This window comes from Culex pipiens, chromosome 2, assembly GCF_016801865.2.
Source record: "Culex pipiens pallens isolate TS chromosome 2, TS_CPP_V2, whole genome shotgun sequence".
Taxonomy (NCBI): Eukaryota; Metazoa; Arthropoda; class Insecta; order Diptera; family Culicidae; genus Culex; species Culex pipiens.
The window spans coordinates 161,764,829-161,786,042 of NC_068938.1; the positions used below are offsets into that span (position 1 = coordinate 161,764,829).

Here is a 21,214-nt window from a genome sequence, read left to right on the forward strand (position 1 = left end):
CTTTTTATATGAAACTTTTTATTCACATTTTCAATCAATCAAATTATCAATATCGTTTTAAAAAACAATGATAGAATTAAATTTCAGAAAATTTATATAAAATATAATGTTCGGTACCGTTATGAAGCTAAATACAACCAAAAAAGGTTTTATTTTCAAAGCTTTGTAACGTTACATAGAAAAAAATTAGTCTTGTACCAAAAACGATATGAAACAACAACATGTTTGAAACTGATTTTTAGATTTGCAAGCCAGTTTGCTTAAAAAATCTCAAAAAAAGCCATTAAAATTATCAAATTTTGCCTTCGTTAGAATCGTTTGTGTAACAGTCATAGTTTGTTTACGTTCAAATTAAGACTGATTCTAGAGATTCCAATTGGATCGTGTTATTAGACACAAATAAGCATATCTGGAGTTTTTTTTTTATTGAAACGGTCCAATAAACCAAATTTTTAGTTTTTGCTTTTTGGGAGTTTTTTAATACCTCTGACTCAAGACGGTTTCAAAAACACCCAAAAAGCAAAAACTGGAAATTTGGTTTATTGGACCTTTTCAAAAAAAAATCCAGATATGTTCGCAATTAGATTTTGTGATTTAATTCTAGTTGGATCTGTGTTGACCACTACCTTATGTGTTATCTAATGAACGAAAGTAAGAAAGAGTTTTGGAGTAATCAGCAGTACATCTAAAATCGCTTTTTGAGGTTTCCGATTCTTTGTAAATTTGGTAAACAGACCGATGTCCAGCTTATCCAGATATCCTACATAACCAGGATGGCTGAGCACCACTGGTCTCTTATCCATAGTGTTAGTGTAGTTTTTGGCGAGACCGATTGTGTATCACACTTCTTGTATCACCGTACTCCAAAGTCAGCGCCAGGTTTAAGCCCCGTGTGCAGGGGTGGGGGCGGACGCTGCCTGGTTCTGCAGAGCTGCCGTCATGTTTTCCATATGTGCCGCCGATATGCCCACCACACAGAGAGACCAAACTTTCAATGTTCTCTTCTTTCTCTCTCGCTTGCTCGCTGGTTCGAGATCTGCTGTTGTGCCCGTCGCCGTCGTCTTCGATATTGGAGAACCTGTCCTGGGGTGGTGTGCGTGGTCTAGTGGCCACACAGCGCGTCGATGTATTGGTGCGAACCTCTTTATCCATAGGTATTTGTATTAATATTTCAATATCTCTATATTATGAATTTTCCATTTTCCCAATTTTCTTCCACATTTTTCTGTTCTTTCTTCCAATAGTTGACCGATTGCAGTGTAACACTAGATTTGACCAAAAAGCACCATGCTAATCCACCGGACAGCCACCCTCTTTTTCCTGGAGGTCAAATGCTCGGTCTAGGTGATCGAATTCAACTTCATTTTGCTTTTTCATCTTGGGTCAGCGCGCAGAGAAGAGAAGAAAAAAACTACATCCAATATTGACAGGAGCATTACCACAGGAGAACATTACACACCCTCTCTAGGGGCTTATTTTTCACTTTTCACACGACTCGCACTGGCCAAAACCACCCGGAACCCTTTTCACCTGGTTAGACCCAATCCACCACGGAACCCGCCGAGTGACCTGCCCCACGGCCACGGCCACCAGACGAGGAAAAATTGGTCGCTCCGATTTTGGAACTACCTTTTCCTTACACACACCCGCACTCACAGCAGCAGCAGTCGGGAAAGAAAATTGATCCCCGAAATACCCCGCCAGGAACGGTCCGACGGAACCCAATCCCGGTGGCAAACACTTGGCCGTACCTTACACCGTCGAACGCGACCACGGTTCAGCAATTCGGAGCTCGCGAACAGGCGGAAAATCCGATTTTTCTTCCGACCAACCTGCGACGACTTGGACTTCACGAGACTCAGAGCAAGAGCACAGAGACAGGGAGGAATTTTTGCAATCGGATGAATAGTATTATTTTCTCCCGTGCGAGTCAGTCCAGCAGTAGGCGACGACGACGACGAGCAGCAGCAGCAGGTTCTTACTAGCAGTGTGTCCCGCTTGCGCACCAGCGACCCAGGTGTAGTTGCGTCCCGCTCGCGACAGGTTGTCATTCGCGGGTCGTGTGTCTTGGCTGGGCTGGGCAAGAAAGTTACGGCGAGCAAACGCGAGCTCAAGCGCGGTGGTATTGATTATTTTTCATGTACGGCTTCATAGCAGGTTCATCAGCAAATTGGGCAAGGGAACAGCACCATCTAGCTGCTCGAGCGATTGCTTGGAGAGTGTGACCGTAACTTCAGGCTAGATTATACAAAGTCCTCTTATCATACAGTAATCTGAAAAATAGCATAATTTGTTACTAACAAACACTCTAAACAAGTGAAAAAGCGTCCAATCAATTACGATAAAAACTGAAATTAGAAGCAAACAAGATTTAGCTGACTTGCCTTTGCTCAATTGAAACGGTTCCTTTTAGTTCATCACCATACGTCTCCACTGAATTTTATGAATTACAACCATTAGATGGAGACGCATGCAAGCCAATCAAGCTCCTAAATAACGTCTTCTGGTTAAATCATCAAATAAAAAAAAAAATCCTACGTCAACTACAAATACGGACACCCCAGCGATGATTCTTTAGTCGATTACAAAACACTAATTAAATCTGCAACTAGTAGACAAAATACGTATAACGTATCTATTGTGGGAATTAACGCTTCGCACAGCGCGCGGAAAAACACAAAATCAATCGGAGAACGAAATAAACGTGGTTTTTCAGAAAGAACGCAAAAGGAAACTTTTATTCTTCGTGTTTACCGTTGTAAAGCTTGTTCGCGAATGACGGCGACGATGAGTGCGCCAAAATAACAAAAACAAAAAATTACTCCAAGAAGGTGTAACAAAGGTATACATTTTTTCTCTCGCTGACAGGGGGCGCGTAGATGTTGACAGTAGTCATCCTAACTCAACACTCCTCCTGACTGACTACTGATCCGAATCGACTGCTCAGCATGCTCCATCAACATCTCCAGCAGAAAGGTCCCAGCTGGCTTGATGGAATGCTCGCCGCCTTCTTTCCGTCAGTTGGACACCACTTCTTGGTTCTCTTATCGTCACTGCAGATACATCCGGCTTTTACGATAATTGCAGGACCTCCGTCTTCGATTAGGTAGGACCGTACCTTCCGAGATCCCTTCGTCTCCCTTCCACTTCTCAATCGTCCTATATCTTCTTCATACGCAACCGTCTTGACCAGCTTGCCTTCGTGTTTGCCCGGTGTCTTTGACTCCTCCTGCCCGTCAGAACCGACAAGAAAACAAATCTCGCATTCCACAGGCGGTCTAGCCTTCAGTGTAGAAACGCTCGTTGAAACATCTTTGACCACATGAGGGCGCTCCGTGGCCTTGATAGCTGTCTTCATCACGTACTGATTCCCACGTGCTTCTGCTACTGCAACCACAACGCCATCTCGTGTTTGAACCCGACACAGATCCGCCTTGAACACGACTTCATACCCCTTCAACATTAATTTCCGAACGGAAATCAATCCACCTTCCAGAGCAGGAACAAACAGAACGTTCATCAACGTGATGCAGATACGTTTTCCTTTCCCGTCGATTCCAAAAATCACACCACTTCCGCTTCCGGTTGCTTTCGTCTTCGTTCCGTCCGCTAGCGTCACATCCGTATCCGTTTCGCGCTTGAACACCTTGAAGAAACTGCGATCGTTCGTCATGTGGCAAGAACTCCCGCTGTCCACAATCCAATCACCAACGAACCCGTCACCTGCAACGAAGCACACGGTCCTGCTGGAAACATCCGCTTCATCCTGCTGCTCCTCCTCCGCCTTGGAGTCTCTCCATTTCTTCATCTCCGGACAGTTCGCTCTGAAGTGGCCTGGTTTCTGACAGAAGTAGCACTTCTTCACTTCTTCAGATTTCACCTTCAGAGCCTTCTCTTGCTTCACATAAATCTCCTCCTGGCTCTCGCACTTCTGGAATTCGTCCCGCAAGCGACCCACAACGAAATCCATCGTCAGGTCTTCCGGCTTCCGATTTTCCAGTGAGGTCACGAAACTTCTGTATGACCGAGGCAAACTTCGCAACGTCATAGCGATCCGCAGCGGTTCTTGAAACTCGAGTCCGGCCTGCTCCAGCCGCTCGAACATGTCCTCCATCACATCCAGATGTTGTTCGATATCTTCACCTTCGCTCAACTTCAACATACAAAGATGGTCAAGCAGGGTTGCTTGGTTCCCGGCCGTCGCCTTCTCGTGGTACGTCTGGAGGTTCAACCACATCTCTCGCGCCGTTTCAGCCTTCTTGACAAACCGCAACTGGTTCAGCTCAATGCCTTGGACGATCGACGTGCGAGCTTTGCAGTCCAAATTCTTCCATTGCACCAGCTGCTGTGCGTTCTGCCCTTCCGGCTTCGGCTTGGACACAACATCCCACACCTGCTCGTGTTCCAGCAACGTCTTCATCAGGAACTTCCACGAGACATAGTTGTTCTTGTTCAGCTTCGGAAACGTAAACTTCATACCGTCCGCCATTTTGCTCGTTCCTCTTTTTGTTTTCCGCCGGTCACAGTCCACGGAACAACGTCCAGAAGCAAACCACTTTAAATACTCTTCGAAATCCGATTCTCCTCTAGCTTTCAAATCTGGGCCCCATAACCTGTGGGAATTAACGCTTCGCACAGCGCGCGGAAAAACACAAAATCAATCGGAGAACGAAATAAACGTGGTTTTTCAGAAAGAACGCAAAAGGAAACTTTTATTCTTCGTGTTTACCGTTGTAAAGCTTGTTCGCGAATGACGGCGACGATGAGTGCGCCAAAATAACAAAAACAAAAAATTACTCCAAGAAGGTGTAACAAAGGTATACATTTTTTCTCTCGCTGACAGGGGGCGCGTAGATGTTGACAGTAGTCATCCTAACTCAACATCTATCAAGTTACTAAATCTGATTGGGGTTTAACATTTCAGCAGTGCATTCTGCTATAACGTCCAACCACTTATTTTAGCGTTAAATTTATTCACTGGAATAAGCAATTGAAATTATTATTTAGTTGAAAAAAAAGACATCCCAAGAGAAATGACAGATTTGTCTATGTGGGAACCTGCTTCGGGCTCTCGGGGACTCTCCTGCAAATACACAAACAAGCGTCAAGGAAGCACGACAGCACGACTATCTATCGACAGTCAACAGAAATCCCAAGTTTGGTGCCGATTGGACCAACCCTCATTGTTTGACACTGTCCTCTTTTTTGATGATTTTTTTTTTTTAAATCTTTTACTCGTTACTTTCCAATTATTTGACCAAAAGGCTTTCTTTAGGTTGCATTTTTTTTAAATTTTAATATCAACGCTCAAATGCCTTTCAATATTCTTTCTTTGCAGATGGTGGTTTAAAACGTGATTTTCACACATTCCACTGTTCTTTTTTCTTCACCACCGTATTCTCCGGACAATTTTACATAAGAATCAATGCATATCTCAACCTAAACCACACCACTGCTGAGAAACAGCCCTTCAAAAATAAAAACTCAGAATTTCCTATGCAAAACTTGTTTGCGCCATGTACCAGTGCATAGAGTTGCAAACCCCTGAAAGTAGGCCTCGTGCTTATTTTAATACAGAGAACCCTCTTTTTACGCGATGCGTTACGTTTCACTAATTTGTCGATTTCTCTGTAACGACGCAACATTTTTGCAATCTTTTAAAAGCATTTTGTAGGTTTTGTTCAGATCTACAAAACGCTTTTTGAGGCTCACAAAAATGTTCTACGGTTTAAGAGAAATCGACGAAATAAAAAGCGTAACGCTTCCGCGTAAAAATAGGATTCACTGTATAGGAAATTCAGAGTTTTTATTTTTGAAGGGATTTTTCTCGGCAGAGGTTTGGTTTAGTTTGACTTGAGATATGCATTGATTTTTTATGTAAAATTGTCCGTGGAACACGATGGCAATTAAATGAAAAAAATATAAAATTATGGAGTGAGTGAAAATACCGTTTTAAAACATATACAGCAACGGAATAATATTCGGGGTTGATATTTAATATTTAATGAATTCTTTGAACAAATTCCTATAAAATGCAACCAGAAGCAAGTCTTTTGGTCTAATAGTTGGAAAGTTACGAGTACAAGAATGAAAAGCTTTTTTTTTTGAAAATCGTCAAAAAAGAGGGCAGTGCCAAAGAAATAGGGATGTTCCAATCGGCACTAAACTTGGGATTTCTGTTTACTATCGATAGATGAACGTTCTCCCCAAGTTTAGACCAATTCGGCGAAGATCGAGTCCAATAGTGTACCCAGTTGACATTTTACTTAAAATTTCACTCAATGGGTGTTTTTCGGAATTGCAAAAAATGTTGTATGGAACTCGTTGCAAAACTTGATTTTTTCAGCACTCTTCGTATTTATCCAACTCGGTGAACCTCGTTGGATAAATGTACGACTCGTGCTGAAAAAATCCTCTTTTTGCAACTTGTTGCATAAACTACTATTTCCATATTTCCATATCTCGGATTAGTTTTCAAAAAGCCGTAAGAGCCATTGGTAAACAAAGTCCTTTTTGCATCGGTACTCCATCTACTTACGAAAAACCAAAATCAAAAATGCTCGAGATTGTTCATCTACACGTCCTTCAAGTGCCCCAAACTTAAAATAAATGAAATTTAGTTTCATTTTCAAAAAAACGAAAATTAGTGTCAGAGGTCGCGGTGGCTCTTACGGCTTTTTGAAAACTCATCCGAGATATTATCTTAATATGGTTCAGAAAATTTTCTAAAAAATCGCATAAAAAAACTTTTAAGTTTGAAGCCTGAATATTGTAGGATGTGATGTATTTAATAAAAGTAAGGATTTCGAATATGTTAAAGATGTGGTCTATCAATAACAAGCGAATGATAATCTTTAATAATGTATTTGTCGCCGCTTGTTGTTCAATGCATACAGCGCGTCCTATATTAAATCCCACATTTTGGGAATTTGCGTTAGTTGAAGTTACTTACTGATCGTGTATAAATATGTGTGAATATGCGCAAGCACTAACACTAGCGCGTAAGCCTATCTAATCATTCTCCCTCAAACATAACTTTCTAGTCCTGCTTTGAGCACAGTCTGACGGTAATGACTAGAAGTTATGATCTCTGATCGGCTCGCCAGGCCTGTCGTCGCGATCGCTTCTTTGCAACTTCTTCACTGGTGCCGCGCGCTGGTTATTATTATCGTAATAGTAACACATAAAATAAACAATGTGTGAAACACATAGAAAGGGAATAATCCAAACGTAACTCGTGAGAATTGTGACCACTGGCGGCTTATTTCACGACCTTTTCTTGCTGGTGCTCGCCATTGCCGTACAGAGTTTGGATCAGTTCTTTCTTGTTAATCTTACCCATGGCGTTGCGCGGGATGTCCTTTACCAGCTTGACCTCCTTGGGTATCGCGTGCTTGGGCAGCTTCTGTTCCAGCCACAACAGCAGCCGTGGAATGCTGAACGTTTCGGCGTCCTTTACGCTGACAACGGCGACCAGCTTGGAGCCCCAGGTTTCGTCGGGGATGCCAATCACTGCGACATCGGCCGTGTCGGCATGTTCGTGCAGTACGGTTTCGATTTCGAGCGCCGACAGCTTGAAGCCGCCACACTTGATTATGTCTACCGAGGTTCGGCCGAGCAGTTTGATCGTGCCGTTGGAATATTCAGCTGCGTCGCCCGTCTTGAACCAGCCATCCTCGAATTCCGACTTGGTTTCCTCCGGTTTCTGCCAGTATTCGCGGAAAACTGATCGGCCTCGGATGTAAAGGTATCCGGTAATGGGCAGGCCGTTTGTCGGATCGGGGATGCATGCATCGGTGGCGCCATTCCAGTATCCTTCGTTTGCTGCACCTTGCAGAATTAGCTCCTTGTTGTTCTCTTTGTCGACAATTTTTGCGTCAACTCCCGGCAGTGGCATTCCGACACAGCCCTGTTTACGTGATCGAGTTCCATCCTGAATAAGCGGGTTTGAAATGGCCATTCCGATTTCGGTCATTCCGTATCGTTCCAGCAAGTTGTGACCGCTAATGTCGTGCCATCTCTTGAAGACCGTTCCTGGCAACGGAGCCGATCCGGAAATCATCAGTCTAATCTTGTTCTTGCAGTGTGTCTTCACGTAGTCGCACATTCTGGCGTTTTTGCCGAACACGTTGTCGTACTCCTTAATCAGCAAGCTGTACATCGTCGGCACTCCCATAAACATGTTGACGCGCTCCTTCGTGGTCATATTGACGTTCAGCAGGTAGCTCCATACCATGCTGCTGTCGAATTTGGGCAGCATGACACACTTTGCACCGAGCGTCAGTGGCAGATTCAGAGCGTTGATCGTTCCGTGGACGTGGTTCAGTGGAAGAGCGTGCAGTACGGAATCGGCGTTTGTTACCTTCCAAGCTTGAGTCAACGCATGGAATTGGGCATCCAAATTGGCATAGCTCAGCACCACGCCCTTGGGATTGCCAGTTGTGCCAGAAGTGTAAAGAATGAGTGCATTTGCATCACGGTAGAATTCACCGTTCAAGCAACCTTCAACCACAAGCGTGTCGTTCAGTTGGAGCAAGTTTTCGCGTTTCGGATCAAGATATGATGTTTCTTCGTCTGGCTGGGTTCCATTATTTTCTGCCTTTAGCAAATCATGGTGCACAAGGAGCAGCTTTTTGTCAAGCTTGGTAGCCAAGGGTTGGGCGACGTTCTGGAATTCCGGCGTGGCAATGAGAAGCGATGCGTCAGAGTCCTTGATGTAGTATTCCAGAAGGTTTTGTGGGTATTTTGGATTCAACGGAACAGCTGGGAATAAGAAAAATTCAATCGTTAAATTGTGAGATTTAAGCATGATAAGTATTGCGCTTTACCAATTTGTCCCGAGAACCAGCACGCCCACTGGCTGATAACGTAAGTTGCATCGTTGGGACAGATGAACGCCACGCGCGACTGAGATGCGCTACCTGTAAAGATAAACAAAATAAAATTAGATTAGAATGATACCTATCATGTGAGCAAATCACACAGCATATCAAATAGATTGTTAAATAAAATTAATTTCTTTTGCTAATAAAAAATACATCAAATCCTTAAACTGCCTTATTCTATTCAATTTAAAATTTCTGCCCTAAACCGCTAACCACAAATCAAAAAAAAATGCTCTTGAGCCTCGTGCGAATGTGATCCAAAGGTCACGCTGAAACTCAAACCTGGCGACACTGCGCAACCCAGCGGAGCATTCAATCCTGCGGCGCGGCGACGTCGCCACACCGTTTAGGAAGACAATCACAAGTCGGGTTAAAATTGATCCAAAAACGATGCAAGCGAAAAAAAAACCATCAAACCAGACCATGAAATCCAAACCGAGCGAAATAAATTGGTATAATTTTCATGTGGCGGTCGCAATGTCGCTCACAAGAGGGAAGAAACACAAAACGACATGTTTATGCGAAATCTACCAGCAGAGGAAGAGAGTGTTGATAACTGACCATGGGGAGCTGGAAAAAGGAAGACTGCGAATCGAAACAGGTTTGACTGAAAAGTATCTCCAAATTTGAAAACTGCAAAACAATCAATGTTTCAGGGTACACATCAACCAAGTAAGTTGTTGTCTTATTTAAATATTGCACAAATTGAAGGACCCGATCCTGCAACAGTCTGATTGTAAAAATAGTCCAACATTGTTGAAAGAGCAATTCCAGCCCAAATCCCTACTACTGCTGGTTTTCTGGTACTTCAATGAAACTCCAATTTCCTATAAGTTTGCCTTAAACAGCATTTGAATTGGATGTATGGGCTAACAGAAATGACCTTAATTACATTGCTCATAACTGAGAATAGTAATTTTTTTCAGTGTGGTAGAAACCTGGATAGTAAATAAGCTTACGGAAACATTAAAACGAGTCAAATTAAAAAGCTTACAAAAACAAACTTATATGAAATTGGACGAGCTTTCCGGTTAAAATATTTTCGAGACTGAAAAATCAAGTCTTTCATTTAGAAATCTAATCTAATCTAATCTAATCTAATCAGACCCTAGCGCAGCCAATCTTTCGAAGGGATCCTGGAGAGTGCCTTAGGTTAGATGACGCCTAGCACTCTTCTTGTCATTTATTAACATTTGTAGTGCGCCATTGCATTAGAATGCATTGAAACATCACAAGCGTTAAAGCGGCCAGGCCTACTGCGTAAAGCCGTATCGCAGAGATGACTCGTAATTGGGTTGAGTTTGAGCACTGAGTGTTCGAACAACAACACAATTCTGAGTCGACAGGGGAGGAAGAAGCGTGGGGACACACCACCATACGCTCCGAGATTTTTGGTTGTATTCGTTGGGAGCACAATGCTAAGAAGGTTTGGTACTCCGGGACCCTCTGGGACGGGACATTGTATTTCCACAAATGCCCTGGACACTATTTGCCGTGGTTATAGCGCCACAACTCGCTCTCTGTAACAGTATTCCTAATTCCAATCCAAGCTCACAAAGTCGTCATGGCCTAGTGGTTAGCATTTTTGCTTACCAATCCAAATGACGGAGGATCGAACCCCGCCTCGAGCGACTTTGATTTTTCGTTCACATTCATCATTTCAAATTTATGTGTTCTTAACTTTCTCGTTGGGAGCAGATGGGCATCGAACCCAGAACCATTCGCTTACAAATCGAACACCGTAACCAGTCAGCCACGGGCGCTCCTCAATCAAGTCTGTCATTTAGAAATTGCAAAAAACCATCAAAAAACCTAATTTTTCAACATTTTTATTATTAAAACCGCTGTATCTTTACAAGGATTGGACATAGGACAATGGTCAATATGGAGACTTTTAGGTAAAATTGTCTGAGGAATCGATTCCCCTATTGGTTTTTAAAAATTTTGACGTTTAGACCATTTAAAAAAACGGTTTTAGTAAATGATTTTTTTTTATCTTTTTTAGGAGAGACATACCATCCTGCATTTTTCGTGAGTCTTTTTGTTACATTTTAGGCTATTTCCTAAAAAAATTTGAACGAAAAAAAAATCGTGACATCACCTTCAAATTTGACTTTCAAACTTAAAAATTGAAAAATCTCATGGAAGTGACGTGTATTTTTCTTTCAGTGTTTTTTTTTTCAGAAAGCACGTCCAATTTCCTACAAGTTTGTCTTTGACCACTTTTTGATACGATGCAACGGCTTTGGGTTACAGTAATTTTTAAATTACAAAATACAAAAATATTTAAATTACTTACGCCCTTCTCAAATGTAATTTTCGAGTACAATTCCAGAGTTTTTTTTTGAAAAGGTCCTATAAGCTATTGTCTTTCATATGTTTATAGGACCTAATCAAAAAAAAAGTCGAGAATTGGCACTAGCCTGTCCCATTTTGAGGTCATGTCGAGGAATTCCTGGTGCTCACTTCTTAAATGATAGATTATGATGTTAGGAACAATGTTTTCTTAGACAAGAAAAAATAATAAAATACTTTCTCGCACCCCCTAGTCGATTTACTGAAAAAAGTCACTTTTTTGAACAAATTTTCTAAAATCGCTTGGAATCAATACAAAAACTGTTTCGATCAGGTGTGTATTATCTTCAAATGATAGGTTTTTGTCCATAGATTAAGATGCACTATCAATATTGGACCAAAATTTAAATTTTTGGACTCTCCCAGGCGGATTTGTGTCGAAAAAATCGCATTTTTCGAAACTTTTTTCAGAAATGTTCATTTTATTTAGGGTAGCCTATTTTTCCCAGTGAAACCAATACATGCAGCTTGTAGGAAATTTCATGGCGAACATTTTTCCCTCTGAGAAAATGCAATTTCGGCACTCCAGAGCCGAGATATTTGAGTTTTAGTGAGGAAAAAAGTGCCAATTTTCAAAATTTCTCAGAATTCAGAAGCAAGGCCTACTAATTACACGATGTAGCAAGTATATGTCTCAAAGGTCAGGATATGCTTTTTTATAGTAATTTTGGCCGCTGAATCCGAATCTGAAATCAAATTTCGTGTAAACAGTGATGTTTTGGAGCTACACCCTTTTGGAATGTTATTTGCGTGTTTAAGAGGCAGTTTTTGTAAATATTGCTCGGTTTGTTCTAGAGGTCGTATCAAGGTGTTCCGATTTGGATGAAACTTTCAGCGTTTGTTTGTCTATACATGAGATGAACTCATGCTAAATATGAGCCCTCTACGACAAAGGGAAGTGGGGTAAAACGGGCATTGAAGATTGAATTTTCTGAGGATTTCAAATATGACAAAAGTGAGACTAAAAAGTGCCGCTATGGATGCCTACAGGACAATAACTAACGTTGTAAAATGTTTGTTATAGAAAAATCGAAAAACTATGAGAAAAACTGTGATTGGCCAAAAAGTTATTACCGTAGGCTTATAGTCCATGAAATTCCCTAACTTTTGAACTAAAAGAGTATGGGTGTTGGAGGCTGTTGCAAAAAGATATTGAGGTTAAAAAAAAAAACATTTTAACGGTAATTTGCAAAAGCTATGAGAAAAAGTTAAACCAATCCTGGATGTCTATGGCCCATTTTGAAGTGCTTCAAAAGACCTTTCGAATGCATCTAAGAGAGTGGGAATTGATGAAGTTTTACTAAAATGCGAGCAATTTAATTTTAAGATTTTTTATGTTTTTTATCCCACTTCCCTTTGTCGTAGAGGGCTCATATTTGGCATGAGTTCATCTCATGTATAGACAAACAAACGCTGAAAGTTTCATCCAAATCGGAGCACCTTGATACGACCTCTAGAACAAACCGAGCAATATTTACAAAAACTGCCTCTTAAACACGCAAATAACATTCTATAAGGGTGTAGCTCCAAAACATCACTGTTTATACGAAATTTGATTTCAGATTCGGATTCAGCGGCCAAAATTACTATAAAAAAGCATACCCTGACCTTTGAGACATATGCTTGCTACATCGTGTAATTAGTAGGCCTTGCTTCTGAATTCTGAGAAATTTTGAAAATTGGCACTTTTTTCCTCACTAAAACTCAAATATCTCGGCTCTGGAGTGTCGGAATTGCATTTTCTCAGAGGGAAAAATGTTCGCCATGAAATTTCCTACAAGCTGCATGTATTGGTTTCACTGAGAAAAATAGGCTACCCTAAATAAAATGAACATTTCTGAAAAAAGTTTCGAAAAAATGCGATTTTTTCGACACAAATCCGCCTGGGAGAGTCCAAAAATTTAAATTTTGGTCCAATATTGATAGTGCATCTTAATCTATGGACAAAAACCTATCATTTGAAGATAATACACACCTGATCGAAACAGTTTTTGTATTGATTCCAAGCGATTTTAGAAAATTTGTTCAAAAAAGTGACTTTTTTCAGTAAATCGACTAGGGGGTGCGAGAAAGTATTTTATTATTTTTTCTTGTCTAAGAAAACATTGTTCCTAACATCATAATCTATCATTTAAGAAGTGAGCACCTGAAATTCCTCGACATGACCTCAAAATGGGACAGGCTAATTGGCACCATATACACAAAAATGGCCTAGGATAACATGTCTAAAAAGTTTCATTAAAATCGGAGAGGGTTGGGTACAAAAGTAACAGAAAAAATCCTGATTTGAGCTGGAATTGCTCGTAAAGTGTTGTGTAGACAGTATCTACTGCAGAGAATGAATCAACAAATATATCAATAGCTCCCTTAGTTATGAAGATACTAAAAATGTTTGTAACCAAATCTAAGTGCTGAAAGTTCTGGTTGATGTGCACCGTTAAAGACATTGGCAAGATAGACCAAAAATTAAGAAAATCTGTATGAAATGATCCATTAATTCTATGAGATGTTTTAGCCAGTTTTCAAAGTAACAAGACAAAGATTAAAGCTCAATTTAGTGAGGGCGCAATGTGATAGAGCGAGAGGAAAATTCGTTTGTAAACAGCCGTACGCTGATAACCGGCTCAAGAGCCGTAAACACATTCACGGCGAACGGCCGCGGATTTCTCCTATAATTAGAATCAACACACAATCTGCAACAACGCAAAATACAGTGACGTACGGGTGTTTGGTGAAAACAAAATAAATTCGTCGCACCAATGCGACAATGTGACTGTCCCCGCACGGCGCCTGTCGAACCTACGGCGTAGTCATCGTCGTCAGGCGGACAGACAAACCGATCGGAGAATAATACACAAATTTGTACACTGACTTGAAATAGACGCTTGTTTGGGGAGACAATTAGCGAAAATAGAATCTGCGGAAAAACAAGTGGCGACGAGACGGCGATAATCTGGGTTCAGCCAGAAGCCAATTTTTGAAAAACATGGCAGAACGACGCATCGCGCTGCAGTCACTGGCCCCGTCCAAGGACCCAGATGTCCATCATTTTCTCTCTTTTACCAAGCTCTTTTGCTCTTGCAACGCAGTTGCATCATCAGCGGGAGGATGTTGTGACTATGTGCTGGGAAGAAAATGGTTCTTTAAATAACTCACCACAGCAGCTGGAGATCTGGATCGCCAGTCGCTTCACGGCCTCGTACAGCTGGATGAAGCTGTAATCTCCGGTCTGGTCCCGGATGGCCGACTTCTGGCCGTGCAGCAGAGCCCGCTTGAACGGCGGAACAACCAGCTTCTTCTGCACTTCCTCCTCGTACAGACCGGCCAGTCGTCGGTGAAGGTCAGCGTGAACCAGCTCCGGGTCGAGCGGAATCGACTGCGGAGGATTCTGGATAATCTTGCCGGCCTGGGTTGACAACGCCCGGGCGTATTGTGTAATCAGTGCCGTTCTACCGGCGCCACCGAACGCCGCCACCGCCTCCAGGCACCGTTTCGCCCGCAACAACTTGGTCATCTTCATCCGGAACCAATCTTCGCGTCACAAGGCAATTCCAAGAAGCAGGAAGCAAAGTCACAAATGTCACACTTTTGTCGAAAAAATCGCTTTCGCTTTGCGGTTTTTCCAATCTCAGATAGCGGTGCCTTTCAGACGACGAATGGAATTTCAAAAGTAGCTTTTGAAAGTCTGCAAAAAATCGCGAAAATAAATGCGTATTTTAGAAGATGAGTGGGCCTGCTACGATCAACGCACTGTTTATTCTTGGATGTCCTTCCCACGACTAGAACTTGTCTGAACAACTCACTTTTTTTTTGGTGTTGTTTTTTTTCCTTCCTGGGCACTGACAAATTCGGACCGCTAATCGTGATTCAGTCGCCGCACTCTTAACCACGTTGGTTGAAATAACTCTGAACACTGTGAAAAGAGCTAAAGAACTCGCCAACCCAGTCAAATCAATCCGAATTCTGAAACGGAATCTAATTAGAATCTTATACAAATTCCGTTTCAAACGCAACAACCGGTTCCGTGTTCGAACCGGTTGTTGCGTTTGAAACGGAATTTGTATACGATTCTAATTAGATTCCGTTTCAGAATTCGGATTGATTTGACTGGGAAGTAGCGGGCACTACAAGCACATGTGAAATGCAATAAATGAGCATGTGGTGTGTCTCGCGAACACACTTGCATCCACACCTCATTCAGTCACGCATACTAGGGAGCAGGGAAACTTGTGTATGGATTGCTACGATTTGGAATGATTTTGCTTGGGTTTACAATCCCTGGATTTGAAATCAAACTGGTGTGCACGTAATGAGAAGTTGTGTGAGTAAGGGTGATGTCAGAGATGACATTTCTCGGCTGGCATGTGCGTGCGCAATGTGGGGTTCCAAGAAATTCAACCCAGTCACGAGATTTTCTGGCAGAAATAGTTTGCTAGAATCCTGCTAGAATGATTCTAGCAGGCCTGTCAGAATTTAGTTAGAAATTTACTAGAATGTTCTAGCAGAGCGAAATCTGTAAGAATTCTGCTAGAATTTTGCTGGAAAGTTCTGACAAGACATTTTTTCGCCATCCTGTTGGTGGCGAACAAAATTTTCGCCAGAACCGCTTGTTTTCCTTTCTTTCTTTCTTTCTAAATCCTGGGATGAGCAAGGTGTTCTCGCGATTCTGGTAAGTTGGTGCAAACAAAATTAAAAAAAAGTGCAACTTTTTGGAGATCATGCTTAGTTTGGTCTTTTATAATATAGTTCTAAAAATCTTCATAAGAATGTTTCCGTTAAATCTTATGTTCTTTTTATTTGTTTTCCCAGGGATCTTCAAAGATGGCTGAAATCCATGGATTCTCCGCAGATCATGCACAAATACAAAAATGGGGTCGTTCGCCTCGATTATAACGCAAGCATCCCAGGCGTATGTCGGTTGATTCCCTCGCCGATGCATGGCCACGCACTCGGAACCGATGGGAGCCAGTAGTGAACCTTCAAGGAAGACTCGTCGCATCGCACTTAAGGAAAATACCGTGATTTGTATAGTTTATTTTGTTAAGTGAAAAGAGTGATAACAAAAAACGATGTTGAATAAATATATTCTTCCCGAGATAATTACTGAAAATTTATTTGGTTGTTTCTGCTTAAAAAAATTAGCAAAAAACTAGCAGGATTCTAACAGAAATCTCTGCCATCACATTCTAGCAAAATTCTTAAAGAATTCTAGCAGGAGGCCTGTCAGAATAGTTCTAGCAAAATTCTAGCAAGATTCTAACAGAACCGGTTGATTTCGCCGGCTCCTGCTAGAACCGGTTATTGCATTTGAGCTAGAATTCTCTGAGAATTCTTGCAAAGTTCTAGCAGGATGATGGCATAGTTCAAGTAAGAATATTTTCGCTCTGCTAGAATTCTGTAAGAATCCTGTGAGAACGCCGTGACTGGGAATGATTAAGAGGCAGTTTTTGTAGATTTTGCTCGGTTTGTTCTAGAGGTTGTATCGAGGAGCCACGATTTGGATGAAACTTTCAGCGTTGTTTGTCTATACATGAGATGAACTAATGCCAAATAGGGGCCCTCTACGAAAAAAGGGAAGCAGGGCAATTGGGTACTAAAGCCCTATGACAATTTTTATGTACAACGGTAAAAACACGATTAAAACCCATTTCTGATCACTTTTTTTCATTTTAATGCAAACATTTTTTTTGACAAGACAACATTTTTTCGATGGATCAACTATGGTCCCCTTGGAACGAGCTGTCAAGTAGGAGCTCTTCTGTCAAGAAGGAACGCGAGGTTAATTTTTCAAAATTGATTTAAAAATCCATTTTAAACTTTTTGTGGTCGTAGGGTCATTGTACTCAGAAAAATAAGCTTTATCGCTGTAAACAATCGAATTAACAGCGCGAGTGTTTATCATCTCGCGAAGCAATTTTCTGTTGTTTCTTTTCTGAGTGTACCCCAAATGTCACACGCGAAACCAAAACAAAATTTCGCCGCGGCACCAAACTGAAATGTCGCCAGTTGAGCTGCGACAAGACTCGCGCCGCGTCTTACACGGAGCATGGAATCGATCACGAAAATCTACCGGAAATCGTTTTGTGAGCGTGGATTTGATCATCCAGATGGACCATTTTATGATGTCTAGCTTGGAGAGGACAATTACAGCGCTTTTGATTTTCAAGTTGGTGGCTGGGTCTTCCCATTTTGACTCTATAGAGCTTATTCAATCGACACCCGCAACATCCCGCATCAGCAAAACTCTCTCGGTGAGAGGACACAACGGACCGGATTGAGGTCCCTCGACAATGAGGCCACCTATTTTTGTTTTATTCAGACGGAAATCCATCCGTAATCAGCAACTTAACCAAGACTTTTTCCCTTCTGCGTCTTTTTCTGAAGCTGGAAACTGACTGAACTTCATAAATTACCCCAAATGAAACAGTTCTAGTGGTAGTAGAACTAAAAACCAAGATTTTAAACAATAATTTAATCTAAAACGTTCCATTTCCTTGGCAGATCAGAAAAGATCAGCCACGTTTTTCTCATCATCCATAGCCGTCAAAACAAAAAAAGCAAACACACTGATTCAAAATCACCTAAACATGCTTGACAGATATTTCGCGACAGAAAATCGTCGCGAGAGTTAAACTTGCTCAATTCGGTTTAGTGCCGCGGCGACAATATCAGCAATCTAAGCTTCATTTTCAATAAATTTCAACGAATCATCTTTGCGGATAACTTCACACAGTTGGCCTGGCCGTTCAGAAAAGAAGGATGTTGGAAGTAATCGCCCCGACATTTTCTAGGATGCTTCCGAAAGAATGGCTGCGCTAGGTCTACATTAGATTAGATATTCGAAAAAGTGTTAAATTTATTAAATTTTACAGGAACTTTTTTTAGGAATATGAATGAATGAATGAATAATTCTCATACCCGCCGGCGGCTTGGTCCAGTTCACAGGTGTTCGCTTGATCAAACAAATCGTCATCTTATGTTCAGTAATCTGTACACCCACGTACATATGTTTTTTGTACGAATTTTGTTGTTACAAATACCAGTGCTTATAACACAAGTAATTTCCCAGCCCCCCAAAGAAACGGAAATTTGCTAGGAATAATATGAAAATTTGAGAAAGATAAAACAAAACAACGGAAATACTCTTAGACTTCGGATTGTGATAAATCAAGGGTCCTGATTGCTTCAAAAAGACTCATTCACTCGCAATCGTTAATCGAACGCGACGAAAAACTGCTCTGAGAGATCCTTAAGTAAGAGATGCGTCATTACACTCGTTTAAAATAAGACCATTTGTTTGGTTGAGAGCCAACCAATAGAAATACACGATTATTATTTAGGGTTAATTCTCATATGTACTGCCGCTCAAACCAAGTCCGTCCCATATGTAATTTCATCGATTTTGAATTAATGATGCAGTTTGGTTCAAAATCATGTGAACTTTCAGGAAAACCAATAAAATTTAGTAGTTTATTCCAGAAAATCGTGGCAAATTTCACTTTTTCGCGAAATCCTAACACGTGGGCGGGACAAATTTGCCTTGCGTTTTTCTCGATGTTTTTCTAGATGTCGCTATTTCAACCAATCAGGTAATGTTTACATTTTCCCAACCAATCAGAAATCAGGATTTTACGACATAGATTTCTCTGCAAACGGGTCGCTCAATTTTGACAAGTATTTCGAGGCACTCACCAAAAGTTGTCGCATCTCTTACTTAAGGATCTCTAACTGACCGTTTCCTATTGTTTGTCACTTCCACCCAGGGATGCCATATCTACGGATTTCTCCGTAGATCTACGGATTTTGGCCATTTCTACGGATCTACGGATTGATCTCCAAAATCTACGGATTTCTATACCGGTTGATAATTGTATGAAGGACGTGAAATTATATTTTTGCGTGATAAAAATGTTTTATGAAAACCTTTTGAACAATCTGTTTTACAAGAAGTTTTGAGGATCGTTGAATTGAAAAGTCGTTTAGGGGAAATGAGGCGATGGCTTAAATCCAGTGCAGCTTATAGATAAGTAATCGATCTAGTGGGTTGAGGTCACGTCAAGTCGATGATTGAAAAATAATTATGTTGGTATAAATAAAACATTAATAAATAATTTAAAACAAAATCGTAACAGAGTTGCTTTGGAGAATTTGAACGGTTCGCGTCGCGGTCAACAAGCCGGATTTTCGTTGCCGTTTCCGTCTAAGTTTCCCCCCCGATTGTGTGTGTATTTTGACCCGGGTGATTTCGGGATGTTTGACAGTTGCTTTGCAACTTTGCCGAAGACACCAAATCGACCAAAAAATTCCTTCCTAAGATACAGATTTTCGAATTTTCATAAATCTGTTTTGTATGGACAGCTGCCAAATTTGTATTGAACATTATATGGACAAACTAGTGATGCAAGATGGCTTCTTAAAGCATACCGAAGGCACTAAAAAAGTTTCAGCTGGATTAAAAATACAAAAATTCAAATTAAAGAAAAAATACCGATTTTGTAGAGAATTGCTCAAATATGTAAATTTTTGCAAAATAACGCTGTAATATCCCAAAACCTGAAATCCATGTAAAAATTTAAAAAATATAGACAATTTGTAACTTTTCTCCATACCAGCACGTCCCTGATTTTTTTTGTACAAAAAAAAGATAAAAGCAAAATTCATATAAATGTTTCAAAAAATGTTTTGTTAAAAATATTTAAATTTTATCATGTAATTGTTTTTTTGAATTTATGACATAAATATAATATTTCATGAACGGTCTACACAAACAATTTTCGAAAACCGCCGTAGGCCAGATAAAATGCCTTTGCTGCCGGATGTTAGGTAGCCCTGGCTTAGGATTTGCGGAAAATTTAAAATTTTCTGAATTTAAATAATATTTAATGAATGAAAGGGCTATCTTGAATAAAACAATCTTGCTGTTCGGGTGACATTATGAAAACTATTTTTTTTCTTCTTAATATTTAAGTGGCTATATCGCAAGAACGAAAAGAAAAAATCTACAATGTTTATGAGATGATTTTATAAAAAATCTGTACTTAAATAAAAACTAAAAAAAATAAATGAAATGGACATTATGAAGAAATTTTTTTCTTTGTAAAAGCTTTATCAAAATTTCTAAAAACTGCTTTTCGATTGCAAGTTTGATTCTACTTTCAAAAATGCAGTTTAAAACGTTTTGCGTGAAAATTGTATAAGTCACGGCCAAACATACGTTTTTTTTGAAAAAAAATAAACACAAATTTTTAGAATTCAAAAGTTAATTATAAAAATGTGTATTTTTTTTGTCAGACTTAAAAATCATATTTAGCATGTCTGCGATCGATTAAAAAATATTTTGATTTTTAGTAAATTTCCGTTGTACATTACTGCAAAAAGTTTTTTTCTGCGAAAAAAAAATCGTCAGTATTTATATATTTTTAAACTAATGATTGCAAACAACTGGGAAGGTGTAAAATGCATTTCAAAACACTATTTCAAAAAAATATTTGCAACGGCCTTAAAAATATGAAAATCTTAGCCGATAGTTCATTCACAAGATAAAAATTTTCGACTATCTACAAACCACTTGAAAACGTTGCAAATGTCATTTAAGTAATATTATATGTAATATGAAGGTTTATCAAATTATATAACAATGATGGGAATAAGACTGTGGACATATTTTTTTATGTAATACACATAAAATCAATGTTAATGTTGCCTTTTCTTCTACTAGGGTACCTAACAAATTATGGTAAACCATTTTTTATAATAAAAAATCAGAGTTGTCTTGAAAATAGGAGTGCAATCAGCTCAACATTAAAATGCATTTCCCTGTGTTTATAAGACACATTCTCCGGGCTAGTATACCAGTAGTATACCCAAGACACCAACCACCTGGATTTTTTTTTTTTTAACAAGTCTACGGATTCGACTTCCACCAGACCTGGCATCCCTGTTCCACCCCAATCGCTACTGAATACTCTCTCTTT

General features: G+C 40.3%; 2 protein-coding genes across 4 annotated transcripts in view; both read right to left on the reverse strand.

Annotated features, from left to right (window-relative positions):
* LOC128092630 (guanine nucleotide-binding protein G(s) subunit alpha) overlaps positions 1–1,942 on the reverse strand; it is a 49,099-nt gene extending 47,157 nt beyond the window's left edge. The window contains exon 1 of one of the 3 annotated variants that reach the window (XM_052706862.1): positions 1,752–1,942. The gene's annotated coding sequence lies outside the window, so the exon portion shown is untranslated. Of the gene's footprint in view, positions 1–1,646; positions 1,664–1,751 lie in introns of those variants that run through there. The other 2 variants (XM_052706860.1, XM_052706861.1) reach the window with 2 other exon arrangements.
* A 4,906-nt stretch (positions 1,943–6,848) lies between these two features.
* Positions 6,849–15,178, reverse strand: LOC128092894 (malonate--CoA ligase ACSF3, mitochondrial). Its single transcript, XM_052707983.1, has 4 exons — positions 15,044–15,178; positions 14,397–14,925; positions 8,829–8,921; positions 6,849–8,763 (listed from the first exon to the last, which is right to left on the reverse strand). Exons 2-4 carry the CDS (start codon positions 14,758–14,760, stop codon positions 7,262–7,264), a joined length of 1,959 nt encoding a protein of 652 aa, XP_052563943.1. The 5' UTR covers positions 14,761–14,925; positions 15,044–15,178; the 3' UTR covers positions 6,849–7,261.
* Positions 15,179–21,214: the final 6,036 nt, after the last annotated feature.